Source organism: Cucurbita maxima, unplaced genomic scaffold (assembly GCF_002738345.1).
Source record: "Cucurbita maxima cultivar Rimu unplaced genomic scaffold, Cmax_1.0 Cma_Scf00012, whole genome shotgun sequence".
Classification (NCBI taxonomy): domain Eukaryota; kingdom Viridiplantae; phylum Streptophyta; class Magnoliopsida; order Cucurbitales; family Cucurbitaceae; genus Cucurbita; species Cucurbita maxima.
In genome coordinates this window covers 4,335,371-4,357,705 of record NW_019272028.1, presented here as the reverse complement: position 1 = coordinate 4,357,705, position 22,335 = coordinate 4,335,371, and the positions used below count along the sequence as shown (strand labels likewise).

The 22,335-nt window shown below is 34.0% G+C and overlaps 2 protein-coding genes across 3 annotated transcripts in view; one reads left to right on the top strand and one right to left on the bottom strand.

Annotated features, from left to right (window-relative positions):
- Nucleotides 1-2,353: 2,353 nt before the first annotated feature.
- On the bottom strand, nt 2,354-17,701 carry LOC111487803 (probable alpha-mannosidase At5g13980). Of its 2 annotated transcripts, none has more exons than XM_023135340.1 (29): nt 17,229-17,701; nt 17,057-17,140; nt 15,758-15,846; nt 15,458-15,632; nt 15,191-15,310; nt 14,914-14,997; nt 14,741-14,812; nt 13,231-13,344; nt 12,435-12,535; nt 12,259-12,352; nt 12,002-12,169; nt 11,827-11,916; nt 11,146-11,211; nt 10,973-11,029; nt 9,844-10,063; nt 9,611-9,747; nt 8,846-8,917; nt 8,661-8,720; nt 8,508-8,579; nt 8,206-8,253; nt 7,322-7,441; nt 7,046-7,111; nt 5,718-5,830; nt 5,426-5,510; nt 4,151-4,261; nt 3,981-4,076; nt 3,733-3,780; nt 2,940-3,008; nt 2,354-2,857 (listed from the first exon to the last, which is right to left on the bottom strand). In XM_023135340.1, exons 1-29 carry the CDS (start codon nt 17,430-17,432, stop codon nt 2,627-2,629), a joined length of 3,066 nt encoding a protein of 1,021 aa, XP_022991108.1. In that variant the 5' UTR covers nt 17,433-17,701; the 3' UTR covers nt 2,354-2,626. The 2 variants fall into 2 exon arrangements, with proteins under 2 accessions (XP_022991108.1, XP_022991107.1); XM_023135339.1 differs by having other exon boundaries at nt 8,846-8,927; nt 9,615-9,747.
- Nucleotides 17,702-20,983: 3,282 nt separating this feature from the next.
- Nucleotides 20,984-22,335, top strand: part of LOC111487805 (cytochrome b-c1 complex subunit Rieske-4, mitochondrial-like) — a 3,632-nt gene continuing 2,280 nt past the window's right edge. The window contains exon 1 of the mRNA XM_023135344.1: nt 20,984-21,314. Within this exon, the coding sequence (XP_022991112.1) occupies nt 21,125-21,314 (190 nt within the window). The 5' untranslated portion in view covers nt 20,984-21,124. The remainder of the gene's footprint in view (nt 21,315-22,335) is intronic.

The following is a 22,335-nucleotide window of genomic DNA, read 5'->3' as shown; positions in this document are numbered from 1 at the left end:
AATCTTTTATTTAATATTTTTAATATATATAAACAATGGTAAAAAAGAAAAAGGAATGACAAAAAGAAAAGTAAAAAATTCTTTTTTAAGCTTGTTTAAATAATATAAAATAAAATATATTATATCTTAAAATAGAAAATAAGTCATATTTGGAAAATTCCAAAAGTCTCTCATTTTTTTTCTCTAAATTATTTTTAATTAATCTCTTCATTTTTTAAATAATTTTCCCAAACTTTTAACATCTTTATATATATATATATATATATATATATATATATATATATTTCCAAACTATGTTTTCTCTCTTTTATTTATTAAAAATAATTTTTATGTTATAAATTTCTCATTTAAACGTAATTTTAAATATAGAAAAAATGATTTTAACCATTTTAAAATTATTTAATATTTTAATATTTTATTTTATACTATATTACAATTAAAATTTCATTTTTTATATGCTTGCTTAAATTTCATTATTCTATTTTTTAAAAAATAGTTATAGAAACATTTTATTTTATTCCAAAAAACATTTTCCCCAAATTATTCAATGAATGTGTAAATTTAAATGACTTTTATTTATTTATTTATTTATTTATTTATATTCACCTTTATAACTGAATATATATATATATTTTTTTAATAAAGTTAATAAACAAACCATTCATTAAAAGAAAAGTCAAAAGATTCATTAATATTTGACCATAGAAGTTTTTGTCAAAAGGTCAAAGAATAAAAGAATATTATTTTAGATAAAAATAAAATAATAATCGACCACAAAAAATTTTTAATTTTAATAATAATTATTAGCTTAAATTATTCTTTTATTTACGTGAATATTTATGGATATTGATATTTGATTGATATCGGTCTCGACCTCAATATTTCAGGCAAAGGACAACCTAAGGCTTCGTCTCTAAGTATTATTTTATAATTTTTTGTTATCTATCCACAAATCTTTTTCTTTTTCCTTTTTATTTTATCTTCGAGCTGAAAACGACATGAGAAGGAATAATATTTCAAATATGTTTTATGAAATTTTTTATTAGATAAAAAAAATAAAAGTTTGAAAGCGAGCGCGTTCTTATCAGATAGCTTTATGATAGAACTCTGTATTTATCTGATATGTTATCAAAATCCATAATGCGTTTGTAAATTCTGTATAGGTTCCATTTTGAGATCGGACATCGAAAAGAATGAAAATACCCTTGTAATTTGATACCATAATCGACATTTAAATTTATTGTAATAGATTTTGTGGACAATTTATGGTGGATTATGAAATAAATATTCAAGATCATCGAGATTAAACAAAAACAATTTGTAATTTAAATTTAGCTGTCGTTTAAGCATGTTAAAATTAATCGATAAAATAATATGGAAGATGTCATCGGTGTAGTTTGTATTTTAATTCATGCAATTTTTATAAATATTTCAAACTTTATAATTTATGAACATTGCTTCCATTTATGATATATTTTTTTTTTTTTTACTTTAGAAATATTTTCAAGATTAAAATAAAAAATTTAAAATAAATAGAATTTATAAACCCTTTTTAATAATAATTTTATTATTATTATTATTTTTAAATGAAACTTATAAATGCTATAATAAATAGTATTTTCACATTTAACTTTATTGATTTTCTACGCACTTCAATTAAAAAATAAAAAAAAAAAAAAAAAAAAAAAAAAAAAAAAAAAAAAAAAAAAAAAAAAAAAAAAAAACAAGAACAAGATTTTGAAAATTTTAAAAATATATATTTTATTTTTGAAATTTGGATTAAAATTCAAAATAAGGAATAAACAAGAATAATTAAAAAAAAACGAGAAACAAAAAATAAAATGGGTATCAAACCATTTTCAATCAAAATAAAATATCCTTAAAATTTAAAATAAAAATAAAATCTTTCGTTTTAAATTGAAACAATTAATACTTTATTTCATAAAAAAAAAAATTGATTAATATGCTTAAAAATTTTTAAAAACTTCAAAAAAAAAAAAAATCATTTTTTTTTCTTAAGTAAAAAACACTAATACCCTTAAATCACATTATAGTAGACATAAGCATCTCTTAGCTGGTTAAAGTACATGGCATCTACCGATAGGTCAAACAAAAAAGTGTTGGATGATAAAAGTTCCACATTGGCTAATTTAGGGAATGATATAGGTTTATAATCAAAGAATACTATCTCCATTGGTCGGAGACCTTTTGGGGAAACCCAAAGCAAAGTCATGAGAGCTTATGCTCAAAGTAAACAATATCATACCATTGTGGAGAGTTCTGTTCGTCTAACATGGTATTAGAGTCGTGCCTTAAACTTAGTCGTGTCAATAAATTGGTAAATCCTCAAATGTGGAACAAAAGACTTCCAAAAAAAAGGAGTCGAGCCTCAATTAAGTTCACGTGTATTGTTTACAGGACTGAACTACTCAAGGAACTGCCTTCTCTCATGATGAACATGAGGCACTGGCATACAACGAAGGTTAACCTCTCAAATTATTTATATTTCTTTTTAATTTTTCCCGTTCAGTAGCAAACTGAAAGGTTAACCTGAATTCCCAAATAAAAGGAAAACAAAAGGAAAACAAAACTAAAACGCAGACCAGAGGCCATGAACTTCAAAGTATTAAGCATCAAAAAGAAATTTGCGGTTGAGCAGCTCCTCACCCAAATCAATGATAAAGGTCCGGATTTCCATAGGAGAAAGTTCCACCACTAACCTTTTAGGATCTACAGGCCCTCCTCTCTTAACTTCAACTTCATTTGAACCATTTTCTACCTTCCAGACCTTGCGTTTCTTCTCCATATCTGTTCTCTTTTGGTTAGCAGACAAGTTCATTTCTGTTACCTTCTTGATCTGAAATGAATGGGGAAAGCCATAAGATGTTATAGAAGAAGCTAAATGATTAGCAAACTAGTTAAGAATCTGTTGCTTATACCTCCTTTCCTGGAAATAGCTTCTTTAGTTCTACTCTAGAAATCACTGAATATTCCTTTTCCTCTCCAGCCTTTTCCATTTTGATAAGCCAACAAAGCAAATTAGTAATTGGGATAAACAACAGCGAACATTCATTGTTTAATGATGATTGAAACATATAGCAGATTTTCTCAAACATTACATCTCAGATTAACAGATGAATAAAACTATGAAGGGGCAGTCCCAACATGCTTGCTCTTAAAAGTAGCATAGATATTTTGGACAATTTCAACAAATGAACCCCAACATAACAATGTGGATAAAAAGGTTTTACCACTGGCCTAAGTCGATGGAGAAGTTGGCAGAAGAATTATTTCTCTGTTTTTTCCCTAGCCCGTTCTTTCTAAAATTTCATTCAGACGTCAATTGAATATACTCAAGTTCATAAATAAAGCACAAATATTTACATGTCATTCTAAAGCAAGATTATAATTAAGTAATCAAGCAAAACTTCACTCAACCCTAAACCCTAAACCCTAAGCATTTATGGATCAAGTAAATTTGATTGGATTTCGGGCTCTAGAAAAGGATAAAGTCTTATGTTATGTTTCCCTCTACGGTTTTCTTTAGTTTTCCGCTTTTTCACTTCCTTGTCGAGTTTGCATTTTTTGAGCATTAGCTTCTTTCATTACATCAATCACAAGTTTTGTTTCTTGTTTAACAAGGAAAAAAAAAAAAAAACTCAAACAAAACTTATAGCCAGTATTAGACCAAGAGAAAGTGAAACTACTTCCTGAGAATGGATAGATTAGCACCTCGTATAAATGAGCCAATCGAAGTAGAATGTTTCCATCGTGGATTTCCTGTTTAAAATTAGAGCAGTGATTATTAAAAATAATAATAATAATAAAGCACAAGAAACTGAAGATATGTTATGAAGAAGGGTTTGAAGAATTCACTTGTTCTCATAAAAAAATAATAATACAAAAAAATAAAAGATGGGTGGTGCAGCAGTCTACAGGTTGAGAAGGGAGCAAACCAATAAAAAAAAAATCATAATTACCTGTAAAGTTATAACAGCAACATTTTTGGGTAAACTGTATGATGAATCAATTCCAGAGAAAGTAACTTTATGAGATTTTGCCCAATTATCTCCATCCTGCAGGTTAATTACTTTCTAAGGTTAATATAATCATATTATAACTTCTCCTTTTCCCTTCCTCCAATATTCACCTGTTCAGCAAAGGCTAGAAGAAGTGGAGAATAGATCTCCTGACCAAACGAACGACGCCATTTTGCACCTTCTCCTAATGGATCAATTCTGTAATATAGTTTTCCTTGAATCTGTACAGCATAATGTAAGAAGTGAGTACTAAAAGTGGTACAGAACAGCAAAGCAGAGAGGAAGAACAAAGGAAAAATGAATAAAAGAGGAAGATAACAGACAGAGATTGTGGTTAATGTGAGAAAAAGAACAATTATATTAGTTAGTTTTGATATACCTAATTAATATGATCAGGTTGTTAATTTTGGTTCATTTGTTTCATAAATTTATTAATGTTACTTGCTTCCACTAAATCGATCAGAGAGATGGTCTTCTCGGCAATTTCAATAAGCCCTCCACAAGCATCGCCAAACTATCATGGTCCCAGCGGTCGTGAGGAAATTATTTTACCTTAATCCAACCCCATAAGAATTACACAATAGAGATTTGGCTTGGTGGGCAGAGGAAAGGGCCACAGCTAGGTTACAATCAGCAATCAGGGCATGTTTGTAAGAGGCACGTGGGACAGCCGAGAACACTGGTTTGGTGGGGATAATGAAAGGTGGAGGAGGAGGGATTTTTGGTTGGTAGATGGCATTTGGTGTGTGTTTAATGGATGCCTTTCTAGTTAGAGGTCGGGCATGTTTGGATAGCTGTACCGTTTTTAATGGAGGAGCAGATGCGTAGTTAGATAAAAGCTTATAAAGGCTTCCCAACCCTTTCTCTCTTCACTAACAGGAGCAAAAAATTCGTTGAGACCATCATTGTTGATAATAGTAATTTCAGCTAAGGTACCCTTATTGTTGGTTATTTTTGCCACTCAAATGGTTTGTTTGGCAAAACGTTCCTCCTCAAAGAACTTATGGTTCAGCGATGCAGAAAGCAATGCTTGAAAGGCCTACCAAACATTTAAAGGTTTCTCAATGCAAGGATATGAAGAATGCCCTGTCTTGAGTAATTTCCAATATCCTAACTCTGCTTCCTCTATATCTACTGTCAATTCATATCGAGTAATTCTTCCCTTCAATGGTGGTTGAGATCTTCTCAAGTGTAGGTGTCGTCACCATCGTCGATGGGGAGTGTACGGGGATGGTGAGAGGTCAGGCTTGGCTTTTGGTGAGGTGGAAAGGAGTGGGAGGGTGGAGCCAAGAAAGGAGAGAGAGGATCATCCTGTTTTGTGCATCCGATCAATTAATGTCACCTCTAGGTCCATATATTTTTAAGAGTTAGGTGCGACTACTTACTATTAGTCCTCTGCATTCATTATTAACACAAACTGTTTCATTTAAAGCCTCTGCAACACCTCTTGAATCATCTAGTAATAGCCTCCTACAAGTAAAAAGAACATAAATTAGGTCCGACAAATATATTTTGCATAAAGAAAAATTTCCCAGTGTCAATCAGCTATGTGGTGAGTTGTAATTATATCAATCAAGTAAACTATCAAATTGCTTAGGCAAATCTCCAGCAGTTCATAGCATGAATATTAGAAGAAAAAAAGAACTGTACTTTTTTAAAAAAAATATAATTATGCACCTGTGAAGCATCAACTCCAACTGCCCATCAACTAGGCTGGACCCCCCAAGCGCACGATCTACCAAAACTGAAAATTCTTTCTTATCGTCTTGCGTATAGATCCCAAGATTTATCTGAAAGGACAATTCACTTAATTAAACAACAATACAGTGCAAATTTAATGTGAGAATAAGGAGAAACAAGGATAAGATCAGAAGCCATATTCATCTACAAGCATGAAATTCACAGATATTCTGTCAGCAATTACCTTATCTGGCTCATATACACCTTCATTTTTTTTTAAGTTAAATTACATATTTGGTCCCTTGATTTGGAAAAAGAACTTTGTCTCATGGTTTTAAAAGTTCAAATTTTGTCATAAAAATTTGATAGAACCTCATAAATAGTCTTTATGGTTTAATAAAATCCTTATAAATAGCTTTTATCGCTTTGCCCAACTCCTACACTTACCATGAATGACAAACCATCACATAGCTGCTAAAACAAGTTAAGCTTCACATGACTACCAAAAGACTCTCTCATGGTCGAAGGATTCACAACATGATGGAGAGTTTTTAGATCCAATCCTAAAATGCACATTCTCAACGAGTTCCAAAGTGATCCTCATTCTCACCATTGTTTTCATTAGTGTCAAAAGAAAGAGGTGAAAGAATCTCGATAGTACGAAGGGAAAGCAGAATCGTATCTAGAAATGGTTCTTTAGATCGATCACAGATTCTTGGCCCTGTCATTTGGTTTCTACTTCAATTGACCTCTCTTGTTCTCCTCCTCCTATACAAAACAGGGTGGAGAGCTCATGTAAACTTCTATTTGTAGATCCTCATCCAGGAAGACATTTGAAACCTTTAATTGGAGAAAGGCCAATCTCGATTCGTTGCATTTTGGCTATGAGGTGGTGTACATAGAGGCTTTCTCATAATTGAGACCATATATTTGAGTCAAGCATTTGGCTACTAGTTATACGGACTTTTTCTTCTTTTCTCCCATAGTGCTTCCTTTCACTCAGTCTAATATCCAATTAGTAGAGATCGAGTATTTAGGAGGGTTTTGTCAAGAACTAATTCTAACATCTAAAATCACAAGAATTACATTCGTTTTTCAAAACCATAGGACCAAATTTATAATCAACCTTTTTTTAGTACAGTCTAACAGATTGAAGAAGGATTCAGAGAGAAAACACTCATTGCTATTCTATTCATTGGAGTCATATAATAGCATCTGATGTACGAGTCCTATAGGATAGAGTGGTTTTAGCAAATAATGCTATAAAATGGATATTGTTACAGAAGAAAATGCTCCAAAAAGGCCACGGGAATAAAAGCACTTACAGGATAATAATTTCCCGCAACAGGCTGGTTCACTTCAAGGTTCCAGTCTGCTCTATAGTCACGAATCTGCAAGAATGAATGATTAAATGATATCAAAATCAAGTAATCAGAGGTTCATATCAACTCAATCAAGGAAATCATCACTCTCCAGACAACTCCATATCAACTCAATCAAGGAGCACCAAGTAATTACAATGCGGGTAAAAATTCTTATATTGCGGTTACGTCAATTCTAAAAGTGCTATAAAGTGAAAAGGAAATAAGCTGACATCATACCCTTTTGATAAAATCTCTGCCGTTGGAATCTGTATAAAATGTTTTGTTGGTTTTCATAGCAGTAGTAATTTGAGTGGCTACCTCTTTGCCAATTCCATCATCAATAGGTATAGGCCCAACCTAAAAGGCACACATATAGTTAGCAGCGGTATTAGATGCTGAAATTTACTAACATGAAGGGTGTTTGTTTGGGCAGTTGGGGGACACTTCAGAAATAGGATGCAGGATGAAAACAAATACAAAGAAGTATGTGCATATATGAATATAGTTGAATTGATCATGAAAAATACAAAGCAGTAATTAGATTGATGAGTTCAAATGAAACCAAAAACTCTTTTTTTTTTTTTTCTTGGTTCAGTTAAGACATTTAGCTAAGATAACATTGACATTCAATTATTAACACATTAGATTTTATTAGTTAATAGGAATAAATAACAATACAGTAAATTTTCTAAATTATTAATAAAATAAATATATTTATCATTATGTTACTCATGATAATATCTATTTCCTACATTATGAATACTTTTGTAAAGTTCATACAATTACTATTGTACTTAATTAAATTTGATTAGATAATTAATTTGTGATACTCTACTTTAATTGAATTAACTAGTTTAAACAATAATTAAATAATATGAATACATTTTTTTGTGGATATTAATAAATGTTTCAAATAAGATTGAATTGTAATTTTAAGCCATAATTATTGCCGAATAGACTATGCACATATGTTTAGTCAATGTCCCTCCTTTCAATCTGTAGTGTTGGAACAGCATATGCAGAATAAATTAGGCACTCTGTCATGCACTCTTATCTTTTGCATTTGCTACGTTGCGTGCTTGCTCAAAATAAGAGTACAAGAGATAGTGCAGTAAGCTTACAGTAAATTCAACTTCAACGTGGTCTTTTTCCTTTTGAAGTCTGGTTACCTGCAAATGTCAAAGTAGCAATAACTCAAAATATTAATCACCGTGTGTGTAAAACATTATATGATGACTTCCGCTCCAAAGCTTCAATTTAACAACGAGAGTGACCCAAGAGAATTTTCATTTGTCAATATTACCTGATATATCATGAACATGGATTATTAAATAAGAAAAGGAAAAACAGAAACAAGATCATTTATTTATTATTATCATGAACATGGACAACTAATATTCACCACTAATATAAAGAATATTACCTGATATATCCAGGGATTTATCTGTTGATGTACTTCTTCCACCAAATGACCTCGCATAACTGTCAAGGGAACCTGAAAATTTGAAGAAAAGATTTTTCTTTCATGAGAATTATAACTGTTGTTAAATCCCATATTTTCAGGGATAAAATATACCTGTTTAGTGGGTGCTATGGGAAATGTCCCGTTTGGACGGAAAATATAGGCCCCAGCGTTCTGAAAATTTAATTGTTAACAACTAGTATTTACAAAATTCATATGGGGTAACCAATACCAATTTTCAAGTTAGAATCCAAATAACTGAAATAAAACAATAAACACTTCCAAATAACACAGTCTACCTGCGGAGCTTTGTCACGACTGCCATCATATCCTGAATAGTAGCTGTATGATTGCTCAACCAATTCATCAACCTTCAATGATTAAAAGTAGTATTTCAGCTACAAAAACCCGCCGGTTCTTCCTTTCTTTCTTCTCTTTTTTTCAAGAAGAGGGGTGAAAATGAAGAACAGTTCACTGTCTTTGCATAATATTAGTATACAAAATAAACTTCAATAGTAGACAAAATAACACTTGGGCTTTTCTTTAATGAAGATAACAAGAATTTTTATCAAGCTTCTGGTGCAAGCAATTCAGGGGCAGCAGTTCAAGGAGAAAGTTAAAACCTCTTTGGTCCAAAACGGTAGCTGTGTTTCAATAGAGAATTTGGCCAAAGAGAAATGGCATACTTTATAGAATATGTATAGAAATTTTAGACAATTTAGTGGATGTTCTTATTCGTTTAGCATCTGGATGATGTTACATTGTCTACTTGATTCCATTAGAAGTTGACTGGAAGAGTTTTCTGGTCATTTGTCAGCCTTGCAGTAGGATCAAAGAGTTGTCTTGTTAGATTTATTGAGGTGCACACAAGTTGGCTAAAGCACTAACAAACTTTAGAAAAAAGAAAGCAAGAAAGAAAAACTCCTCTCTTATTATGGGTTTTTGTTTCCAACCAAAAACACCTGCTATTTGGTCACATTTCATGGCTAAAAATAGAGAACTCAAGATTTAAGAACTTCTGCATTAAATAATAGTAACAGTTTAATGTTGGTTAGATTACATACTTTACTCTTGCTGTTGCCGTAAACAATTTTTCCTTGATCCACAGAAAATTTAAGCTGCAGGTTTCCATTACCGACTTGAAAAGTGGGTAGTTCAGCACTCGGAAATGTATGGATTGAAGATTTTATTGACTTAACGCCTGCACCAAAAGAATGATGACGACATGAGTTCCAATCATGTTCCAACTTCCATATTCAATTTAGTTCAAACATGAAACAACCCTATATAAACCAACCTGCCCTACTGGAAGTTGAGATAATATATGTGCTGAAGCCAAATGGTGGAACTGAAACTGGAAACGCAAGCCAAAATTTTGGAGTTGCAGTAGGGATGCTACCAAAGTAGGCCTTTACATGATAAATTCTCAAGTGCATGCTTGCATCAGTAAGAGGAAGGAGCTGTGACTCGATTACTTTCCCTTCGGAATCTTTAACTGCAACATCTTCGCTGATAACCTGTATCCATTTAGAAATTGCAACCAAAAACAATTGAGAATGTGCCAATAAATTGGTGATGATATATTATATGGAAAAGTAACTGGAAGGTGCAAACGCCGGCCAAGGAGCAGGAACAGGTCTTGTAGAATAAAGGGCTACAATGTCATAAAGAAAGTATTCACATTCAAGGCATTATGGGAGAGAAATAAGTAAATTCCAGAAAGTTTGAAGTTTATAAGATATGGATAAAACATTTTAAGATAAAGAAAATATTGAACATATTTAGAAAAGTTCAAGATCATTATTCCATAATGTACCCTGCATGAAGAAACCTTAAACTCATGAAAACGTATAATAACATGAAGAAACTATTCAAAAAGAGAGATGTATCATCATTCAAGAACATGTTCCAAAGATAAAGTCCCACACATATTTGTGTCGTGACAGATGGTGACATTTGGAGAAAACATCACGTATCATCTTCAGTAATCCATAATTCATCCACTACTTCACGATTAAAGAATGGATCATAAATACGTCCAATAAACTATCATGTAAACATACTACATGCATGTAGTGCAGAAATTCAGCCATTACTTCTGTGCTATGTATGCACTTGCCTGGTCCACAAATATATCCAAAACACAAGAAGAAAAAATAATGGATTATGACAAACATATAAAAAAAGAACTTTGGGTGAGGTGTGATCCCATGTTAGATTTCACACCTCTCTCTAGCCTCTGTGTATAAAGTCTCTAGTAATTACCCTATAGATATTATTTCGTTTAATAGTAGCCACTTTCTAGGTTAATTGAACTCTTTTTTGGGGATTGGTTTTTTTATTCCCCTCGTCTTCTTTCATTTGATCTCAATGAAAAATCCAAGTAGGATAAAAACATATATTCAATGAAATGTGGTGGCACTCACAGGTATTCGTATGATATCCCTCCTAGTCCATCCAAGAGGATTGTAGATAACAACAACCTACATATGATGAAAAAACCACAATAATAGATTAGATTGTGCACTAAAGATCACTGAACAGAGTCTTATCTATTTAAGAGAAACTCTAGAATATGGAATTTTAAGAAGTTCCGTACCAAATCTTTTCCTTGAGATAGATCAAGTTCTGATGCAGGACAATAGCTTACATTCAGGAGGGGGCACTAGAAAGCCAGAGAAAGAAACAAGCTCAGTTAACGAGCCAAACGACTTTATCAAGGCCAATGATGTAACTTGATCGACTATACAGAGATGAACTTGAGAACAATGATAAAACTGATTTAATCTACAAACTTTTGGTAGGCTTAAGATTTAACAGTAACGCCATCAATTAACTTCCAACACAAAGACTTGAGCGAAAAGTTTTTCAAGTGTACTGATAAGTAACAAGCTGAAGGCTCATAAACAGTTAAAACCAGTTGAAAACTATTGAAGGAAAACAAATTCTCAATTTCATTTTGGGAACACACAGTCAAAATCTAGAAAGCGACCATTTTAGCTACAATTTTGAGTTTATTACTGTTCTTTTATTTGGTGTACTGCAAATTTTTTACCTTTATAACTAGGTCTTAGAGAAGAGTTCTAATCCACTCTCTATAATCTCTTTCTCACTCTCTACTGTCTCTATAGATGCCATAGTTCCTTTTTTCAATATCCTTTCTCTCTCCTTTTCATGCTCTATCATTTTCATTCCTGAACCCCACATCTAGATGCCTTCATAACTTTCCAAACGATAAAATACAACAAAATCAAGTTCCAAAGGTGCTTGCGTTCATTACCTGCTGGAACTTTGCGGTTGGGTTACCACATTCAGAATATGGAGTGGACTCCACTAAGCAAGCAAGTGCAGATGCCACTAACTTCTCTGCCTGTAGAAATACAGTTGAAAAGATTGGTCGATCAAAACTAAGCTCAAAGGTCTAAAGTATTTCTGGAACAAAGTCAATAATATACCTCCTTATAGCCTATCCACAGTCGTTTTGCATAATCATTTGCCACATGCTGCTTTTCTGTACCGGTAACTGCATCATGATGTTGAGCAATTGCTAAGGCATCAGCCAAATAATCTGTATTTGAGCCTGTGCTACTCCTTCCAATGAAAAACTCCAGTTGCCTTGCTGCCTGGTGGAACAACAGAACATTATAGTCACAACTGATGTTAAACCCAATGTTTTGTAGTAAATGTAACTGCAGAGTTACATCGCAGATACCAGATAATAACCACTCATCATTCTGACAAAGTACTTAATGGATGGCCTACTTGTGAAATATCCGGTCCAGTAAGCATTTACTCGATCTGCATAGCTGATACAGAAAATCTTCAACTTTAAGAGAAAATTGAATTTGAGAAAATAGATTATCCATACTTAACTTCAATCAAACTTACGGAAAAAAGTCATCAGTCTTGACTGGCCAGGAACTATTTGTAGCAAATTTTGCAGATGTGTAAACAGATGGAGTAGAGTACAAAGCATTTACACGTCCATCCTGGAATTGTACAGTGAAATCAGCAATAGAAAAGCTAAAAATAGTCAAAATTGATGTACCCAAAGCACTTACACACTCATCGTGGAATCACACAAATATGAAATCAGTATGAAAAATCATATAAAAAGTTGTGTGTGTGTGTGTGTGTGTGTGTGTGTGTTGTAGTCCCAAAATAATCCCCGTTATCTCATCATCAGCTTTGATGTCAACAATTGCGACAATCCTCATAAACAAGCTTTAATTCATTTCCATTTCCAAAATATCATGGAAGGAAGAAGAATATAAAAGAGAGGGATCTGTAAGGCATCACTCAGAAAGGCTGAAAGAGTTTACACCAAGAGTTTATATCTTGGTGTAAACTATCTAATATTTTTATTTCCCGTAGTTATACCTCCCTCATTGCAAATTGGGAAGGTCTTTTGTAAACACCATTGATATTACATCCCTTTTGTAAGTAAATTTCAATCATCAATGAAATTGTCTCTTATAAAAAAATAAATAAATAAATAAACTTCAACACAATACACCAATCTAAAAATATATCATGTTTATTTTCTCCTCCCTAGCACCATCCTCTTCATCTCCTAATAGGCCCTTACGTTTCAAGTTTAAAGTAAGGGATGCCCTATAATATAAAATTGCAACTTACAATAGCAAAAAATCTAACACAGATTTTTCAGTACAAGTCATAATACCTTGTTCACGTAGTGAATGAGCTTGTCCAACTGCCTGAACCAGGTGTGTGCATATTGATATTTGAAATCTGTTCCCATTGTCCACATTATATGATTTGTTCGAGTTATGTTTGCCTGAGCCCAAAATGGTCAACATCAATTAATATGACCTCGTTAAACAAAAAGGAAAAAAAGCTTCTTGTTTGCATGTGCCCTCAGACAAACAAATCCTTTAAGGTGTACTCAAGTTAGAGAAAGTAAGACAAATTGATTCTACTGCTTGTCTTATGAACACCAAAATTTATATAATTCACGTTTAGAAGTGGCACAGCAAAACAAGACAGCAGGAGTCAAAGATCATCAACAAACCATGGATCTCACCCTGGGTGCCAGTGCACAAAAAAGAGAGCCTTTCAACTATATAATCCAACATGCAACAAATGAGTAATCATATATGATGACTTTTGAATCGTATTAAAATTTCAACGTGGGATACAACTCTTCCTGTCAACTTCTAACTCCACTATACTTTAGCATCGTTCAAACACCATTGTTGAGCAGATATTGAGGAAAAAAAAAGTTGATTCAATCATCTTCTGATCGACACATATCCATCAAAATTGATTGCAAATGTGAAGTGGAACTCCCTCGTAGTTAAACCTCAAGATGACATTACAGAATGTCTCTGTCGAACATGTGTGTTTGTGTGTTTTTAGTTATTTATTTATTCTTATACTAGTTTTTATTATTATTTGTCTGCCTAATTCTTTCATGGAATTTATTTTTCTAATTTAAGCAAATAAAACTTTGTTCAAAGAATACAATGTGGAATACATACATGGTTAATTTGCACGTGAGAAAGTATACAATTCAAAGCTACTCTGATAATGCATTGCAAGTTATAGTAGAATACAAGTAGTTCAAAAATATTAAAAAGGAAAAAAGTAGGGAGAACATAAAAAACGAAATTACCACATTGGTGCTAGTATTTTTAAATTCTTGAAATCACTATAAAAAAATTGAGATTCAATTACAATTTACAACATTATATACTTTCTTTCCTTTGAAAAAAAAAATTAAAAAACCAACTTCAAATCAAAGTACAAAGAAAGAATGCCTCAAAAAGCACCTCAACTCTTGCTAACATTAGCATATACTGATGATCTACTATGATATATTTGTAAATATGAGCATATTACGTGAAAGAGTGCACACTTAATAATTGAGATTCAACAATCAACACATTTTAAAAGAGAATATTACATTATTAATTAATGAAAAATTAACAATCAACGTGTACTGAAGGGGGAAATTACGTCATTACAACAATATTTTAGGGAAAAAATGTTAAATCTTCTTTCAACCGCAATCATTACTTTTAATCCAAATATCTACAACAATTGGAATAGTGTAACATGCATGATTATAGATAGTTTCCCAAAATACGCAAAGAAAAACTGAGAAGATATGAAAAGGATAACTTTTCACAGTCCATGTTACCTAATATACAAAATTGACTTTAATTGGTTACCTGCGCTACTGCAGCAGCAACAAAGTCATTCACTCGATCTTGAACATTGTAATCAAACAAGTTAATATCATCCTTCATATCAGAGATGGAATTAGTGTCGCAATTATTAACTTTTATAATAAATATATAATTTACCGAATACGTAAATTAAGGGGAATAAAAAAAAAGATTACTTGAACTATTGGGGAAGCATCATTAACTTCAAAGTAGAAACCAGAAGGAGGTTCATAGTTTTCAGGGAAAGCACCAGCAAAAATCTGTGAAAATCAAAAAGGTAATCACAAATATGAAGTAACCAGAATCCTTCAAACATATTTTAAAGAAAATAAAACAATTAAAAGATCATATCATGAATAATTGTAAATTCTCATCATATTTGTACAGTTTGAGACTAGAAGACAAAAAAGTAACATTTATCTACTTATACACTGACTGCTCGCATAATGTTACCTGAGCAGATGAACCAAGGGATTTAGAACCCTGCCAAACAACTTCAAGACTCTTCTCAATTTTACGCTTGGCTCTGTCTTGATAATCTATCCGGCCGAAAAAGAGTGAATCAAATCCAACCTACAGTGACACCAACTTTTCAATACTGCATACAGAATTTTTTCCACATTGAAGCTCCCCTTCAAAATGTGGTTCTATATGTACTGTGATTTAAATTTTCTCTGTTGCCTCAAAAAGGATTTCTTGATATAATAAAGTGCAGCTTACTTCTGCACCCAATAGGTAAGCCTGCACAGCAGAATGGCCAAAGGGATCAATTTGCCAGCCAACTGTAGGAGTAACGCCAAATTCCTCCTTTATAAATCTATGCCCAAGGGTTGTTTGATCAATCATATCAATGTAGTGTGTTGCTGCCTCATCATGCATACACATGCCCCCATTTCTACATCGGGAAAATTACGTAAGTCAAACCGAAATGATAATATCGAATATTTACATTGAAAGGAAGAAGAAAATATCAACAAGCTCATGAGCTTCAAACATGGACATAAAAAGCAATAGTTATACATGAATTCTAATTGACCCGAGCCAACTAGTTTCTTGACTACATCCTGTACAATCTCACTCTGATCTCTCCACCATCTTTGGAAAAATGCCTGATTAAACAAAAAAACAAGTAAAAGTGTAAATATTAGCAAGCAGAAGATGGAATATATTAAAAAAAATAAACCATACTCTTAAAAATTTCCCTAAAGAAGAAACTTGATTTATCAAGAATTTTAGAAAAAAAAAACGTCCAATTAACTGCCACTTCGCCTGTCTGTGATAATAACGGCCATGTATTTGACTTGTGACATAAGATATGATTAGAGAAGGTACACAAATACCTAGCACTCCCAAGTCCCAACGCCTATTGGCAGGCAATCATGCACTTCAGCGATCCACTCAAATCTATAGAGATATGCTTCTTGAATTTCCCAGACATTGTAATAAATAAATAAAAAAATATTGCTTTTGATACCTTTATGATGCTCATTCGATACATCCACTGTGGTTATTTCATATCCTCCTTTTTCTTTTCGTATTATTATGCTTACTATACTTGCTGCTGTAGCATTATAAACATTGTTATTACTCTTACTCTCATCGGGATAAATCTGACCTCTTCCCCTGTTCCCACCTATATGGGATATTTTAAGAAGTTGACATCTTTCTTAGTTGCAAGGTCCAGGGAAAGAATAGGAAATGTGATTTCACTATACTTCTGACCAGGAACAGATTTCATCACAAGAATAATTTTTTTAGTGGGACGATAGCTCTTAAAAGACATGTCAACTCAGGGAAGAAATAAAAGATTAACAAGTTTCTTGTCCCTTTTTGTAACAGTCCAAGCCCACCGCTAGCAGATATTGTTCTCTCTGAACTTTCCCTTTCAGGCTTCCCTCAAGGTTTTTAAAATGTGTCTATTAGGGTAAGGTTTCCACACCCTTACAAAGAATGTTTCGTTCTCCTCCCAACTGATGTGGGATCTCACACCTTCTATACCTTGTTTTCTCTTTTTCCCATATTTTTTTATGTGCTAATCCAAATAACCCTTATAATCTGTAATTTTCCTATCTGCATATAACATTGAAACTCATCCTGTAGCAACAGTAATCAAGGAATAGACAAGCAAGAAGGGGGAAATCCCACCAAATTATGTGTCAGTTTTCAACATCTGAAGAGCTAGAAAAAAAAAATGTCTCGACAACATCCCTTTTCTTTCCTATTGTTGTTCCTTTCCAATGTCATGGATTATTTCCTCGTAACCCCAAAAATTATTACGCAGATACTGATTTGCAGAACTAAAACAAAGGAACAACGTGCCTGCTCAACATATATAAATTTTCGATTCTTGTCAGCCAGTAGAGCTGAAACCACAGAATCCAATACATTCTGCACGCAAGCTCCCTGCGTTGAAAAAAAGGGGGCGGGGGGTCAAATTTCAAAAAACCAATTTCACGATCATTTCAAACGAATAGTCAGAAAAGAAATAAACCTGGATGGAGTTGTTCGACCCAACATAGTACTGATCAACCGTCTTCAACCATCCAACATCGTCATGAGTATGCGCAACCAAGTGAACATTAAGCTTCCCAGGAACAACAGTCTGCGAAGTATTATACACCATGAACTTCGATTCAACGCCAAAAAGCACCGATAGAAGGATCGCACAGAAAAACATCCCTAGCCTCGTCGCCATTGAGAATCAAACTGAATAAAATGAAGATTTCAAGCCCAAAGCGAACAGTAAGAAGATCTAACAACAATTGTTCTCAGTTAAATAGAGAAAACAGCTGCAATGGAGCTCGATTTCATCGCAAACACCGGCATTTTCACAGCACTTATCACTTCGAAATCGAGTGATGCAGGTAAAAATGGCGGAAGTTGAGTGGAGCTTGCTTGGAGTAGAGGTTCAGTCTGTCTCTCTGATGATTTCAATGGAGAGAGGACCGCACACATGATAGAGACTTGGTAAAATATAACAAACAAAGTGTAATCCATTTTAAAATTTTCGTTAGCACTTTAAATTTTAAAGTGACACGTCATCTTTATCATTATTTTATTTTGTCATTATCCATTTGAGAAAAAAAAAAACATTTAAGATAATATTATATATAGGTCTTTGATATTTATTTAGGCTCGGTCGGATTATAGGGGGGCTTTCTTCTAACTAAAATCGAGACTAGAGTTTATATGAGAGAATTACATCTTCAAACGGTTTCTCGTTTAAAATCCTAACGTTTAGTCTACAATCATAGTCGAGACTGAAACAGGACTAGCCCTCATAGTTTGTATCCCTTGACCGACCTTTACGGGTCAACCTCTCGAGCCCTTAGTTGACCACGTGGGGTCAATTTGGGCATATATGTTTTTATTATTGGTGGGTTCTCAGCCAGATTAACCGTTCACCCACGATAATTGTCCATGCTCTCTAAGTCAGATCTTTATAGTTTAACGACTGTTCACCCACGATAATTGTCCATACTCTCTAAGTCAGATCTTTATAGTTTAACGACGTATTCTTTTCCTAATTACATATTTAGTTTTACCTCGTGAATTCATCTATGGTCAAAATTTATGTCGTTTATTGGAATCAACACTCAGCCTGTACCAGTTCGTTAGTGCTAGGTTTTTCTGTCAAGGTGCTAGGTGTCACAATCTGCAATATGATTGTGACTCGAGTAAGTCATCGAGGACGATGACTAAGTTAAGTGGAGGAGAATGTCACAACCATAGTATGAAGAGAGTAGGTTGTGACCCTCACGCCATGACAAGTAAAGGGGCGTCCCACAAGAGACGCCTCATCCGGCCATATGCGGGCCAACATAGAAGAATGCCATGATGCGATCGAGGAGGACGATGCATCATCCAACACACCACCACGCAAAGTGGGTATTGAAGATATATGTTGAGACATAAGCATAACAGAGACATCAGCATAGACATGAAGGACAAGATAGGCTTGTTGAAGGGCCAGGTAGGGCCTCGGGCCTTAACCTCAAAAGTCGAGGTTTCGGAAGGAATTTGGACATGCAGTTCGGGAGTTAAGTTCGTCCATATGAAATATGAATGCTCGCCAAGTTTGGTGTCAATCGGACATTGGACGGACAATGCACGACATCGTATGACACCTCACCAAAATCATGTCTACACCTGGTATAATGAAAATGGCTCAAAATGTACTATATGGGGTACCATGGTGTTAGCTCTCCACCACCCCTGGGCCCTGTGGCCTAAGTGAGCTACCCTGTGGCACATACGTGTGTCACAGTGTGGGCGAGCGTGTCGAGACGAGTGTCTCGGGCGACTTCCTTTGAAATGGGTATTTGAAGGACAGTACCGGACGGCACGGGTGTGCCGGTATTGCGCCCTAGCCCGCGTGTTGGTGGTTGCTACATACACCCGCTATCCAGGACGGTATCCGTAAATGACTCGGCATGGGCACGGGAGGGCCTATGCCTCGATAGAACCCAGATGGATGGATGTTCGGGAAGTCCCGATGAGATGAACAACACGCGGGCCTATTCTCGATGGCATGACCAAATGAGTTATGATGGCCGACGACATCCCGAGACTTGGGATGGCGCCAAGACATATGGACCCTATCGATGGGGATCGAGATGACAAGATGAGATGCGACGTTATATTGGGAGACCTTGGCCCGAGTAGAGGCCAGGTCGAGCCGAATGAGTTGGTCTAGCGTAAAGGAAAGTCGAATGTGTCGCAGATGATTGAACATACACGCACAGGCGACATATGTGGTTGAACAAGCTTGGATTCCGCACAAGCGATGTTCGATTGGCGAAGACAAACCTCGCTTAAGGTCCGACAAAGCCACAAAGCTGGGGCGAAAAATACATATGGGGCTTAATTCCCCTTAAGGCTAGTCGTGATCATGTGTAGATCACGACGCCGCACGGTCAAGAAGGTAGGACCGTGACACTAGGCACCACTCAGGCTCTAGGTTATAAGGTCATTGTTGATTATTATTTAAAAATATGATTAAATTAAACATAAATTTATATGTGCATATATATATATATATATATATATATAATTATAAAAATAAAAAAAACAAATGTGTATATTTACGTTAAAGGATATTTTCATTGATTAAATTACTGTATAGATAACTAATATTAATATAATAAATATAAAGATAAAAATTTGAAATTTTCGAATTAAAAAAATGTATTAATGTATTGGGCTTTGTTAAAGCTTAGGAAAGCCCAAAAACTAGCCCAATGGGCTTGATGGGTCATTCCTAGGCGGAAACCTATAACATAAAAATACATGGGACACATTGTATTTGGTTAAATATTATTACTCGAGGAAAAATTACAAACCAAACCCATATGCCCGACTCGGGAGTGGAGAATCAACGTTAATGGTCGAACAAGTATCGATCTAGACTCGAGATAATTTTTTACTTCAACCGTGAAAAGAGTGTCAAAAAGTCTAAACTCTATAAACTTAGCTTAACTCTATTGGATAATGAAAGTCCCATATTGGCTAATTTAGATAATGATTATGGATTTATAATAAAAAAAATACTCTTTCTATTGGAACGAGGCATTTTGGAAGCCCAAAGCAAAAAATGAGAGTTTATGCTCAAAGTGAACAATATCATACCATGAGGTAACTAACATGGTATTACTAAGACTCCAAAGGAGTCGAGCCTCGATCAAGGGAGACGTATATCATACCATGAGGTAACTAACATGGTATTACTAAGACTCTAAAGGAGTCGAACTCCAAAGAAGTCGAGCCTCGATTAAGGGAGACGTATATCATACCATGAGGTAACTAACATGGTATTACTAAGACTCTAACGAGTCGAGCCTCGATTAAGGGAGGCGTATATCATACCATGAGGTAACTAACATGGTATTACTAAGACTCCAAAGGAGTCGAGGCTCGATTAAGGGAGGCGTATATCATACCATGAGGTAACTAACATGGTATTACTAAGACTCCAAAGGAGTCGAGGCTCGATTAAGGGAGACGTATATCATACCATGAGGTAACTAACATAGTATTACTAAGACTCCAAAGGAGTCTAGCCTCAATTAAGGGAGTCGTGTTTAACTAACAAACTCATACTTTGACTCGATCTCAAACCTTAAATGTTTTTTTAATTATTATTATTAATAATAATTTGTTTAAACATTTTTATTTAAATTTTGAAATCTAGCTTGATTCTTAAAAATTTAGGGAAAAAAGGGTATTTATTTATTTATTATTAAAAATAAGGCAAGGTCAAATTTCTTCTGCAAATTGGGGAAAATAAAGCCGGTTCTGTCGCCTCCACTCCAATACTCCATATCCCTCGAAGCGCTTCTTCCCAATTCATTTTTCGCCGCGGAAGGCTTCGATTGTTTCCCGTCGAAGATGCTGAGGGTTGCGGCTCGTAGGCTCTCTTCACTCTCTTCTTCCCATTTCAGGCCCTCTATTGCCCCTTCCTTGCCCGGTTCTCACAAGATCGTTGATGGCGGTGATTCTGCCCCATCCAATGATTTCAGATCCGTCAGCTCTTTCAACACCTTCGCTTTTGGATCCAACTTTGCTCCTAATTGTCGAGGTTACATTTTGCTCCCCTGTTCTCTGAAATACTTTTGTTCTCTCTGCGCCTAGTTGATTTATGGCGTTTTTTAGGGTTTGTTTTGGTGGAGATGTGATGTCTTTTGTTGAAATTTGTTTTTGGGAAGGGAAATCCTTATTTAGTATTCGACCTGTAGTTTTGTTGCGATAACCGTGTTTAGCTGTAGATGGGGATTGATAATGGTCTTTACCGATCTACTGTTTAGTTGCATTCATGATGATGAATCATGTTTTGTATACTCATTTTTTCATTGTGAAAATAATTTAAAATTTTGAGGCTTGTTTACAGGATATATGTTGGGGCATATCACTTAGTCGAATCAATCACTTCCTCTTGGTGTTCATGTTTGAATCTTCCACTGTTGCTTTTCAAAGTTTTGAACTTGTTTTTATCATCAGGTTTGCATATTTGTTTCTCATTCTGGAAATATTGTGAAAATGTGAAATGTTATCTAAAAACCGTATTTTCGCAGCAATTCGATGATATCTCTTTGTTGAATCATCCCCTTTTCGTTTATTTTATAATCTTTTCACCGTTGCTCTACAAATTCTACGAAACTTTCAACATATTTTTTTTTTGTAAATATTTTTTATTCTTTCTTTCATTTTTCTTTCATTGAAAAGTGTGATTTTAGCCCATTCGAGTGCATAAGTTTAAGTGTGAGTTTTCTTTTTTCCTTTTCCGTAATGGAGGTTAAAACAAATTAGTTTAAGGTTTTCTGTATTATCTGTGCCGATAAAGTTCAGAGCATTCGTCCATTTTAAGCACTCACCCAATCTTGATTAACGGATGATATGCAACATTGTAGAGGGAGTATAGTAATTATTTCAAAAGAACATTCAGTGCACTAATTCATTTTTAATAAACGGATGTTATACGGGCTGCAGTGATTGGGGTGTATTGTTATTGGAAGAATGGATTTGTTATTTACGAACTTTTAGCAGTTGTCTTTTTTTTTTTTTTTTTTTTTTTTTTTTTTTTTTTTTTTTTTTTTTTTGTT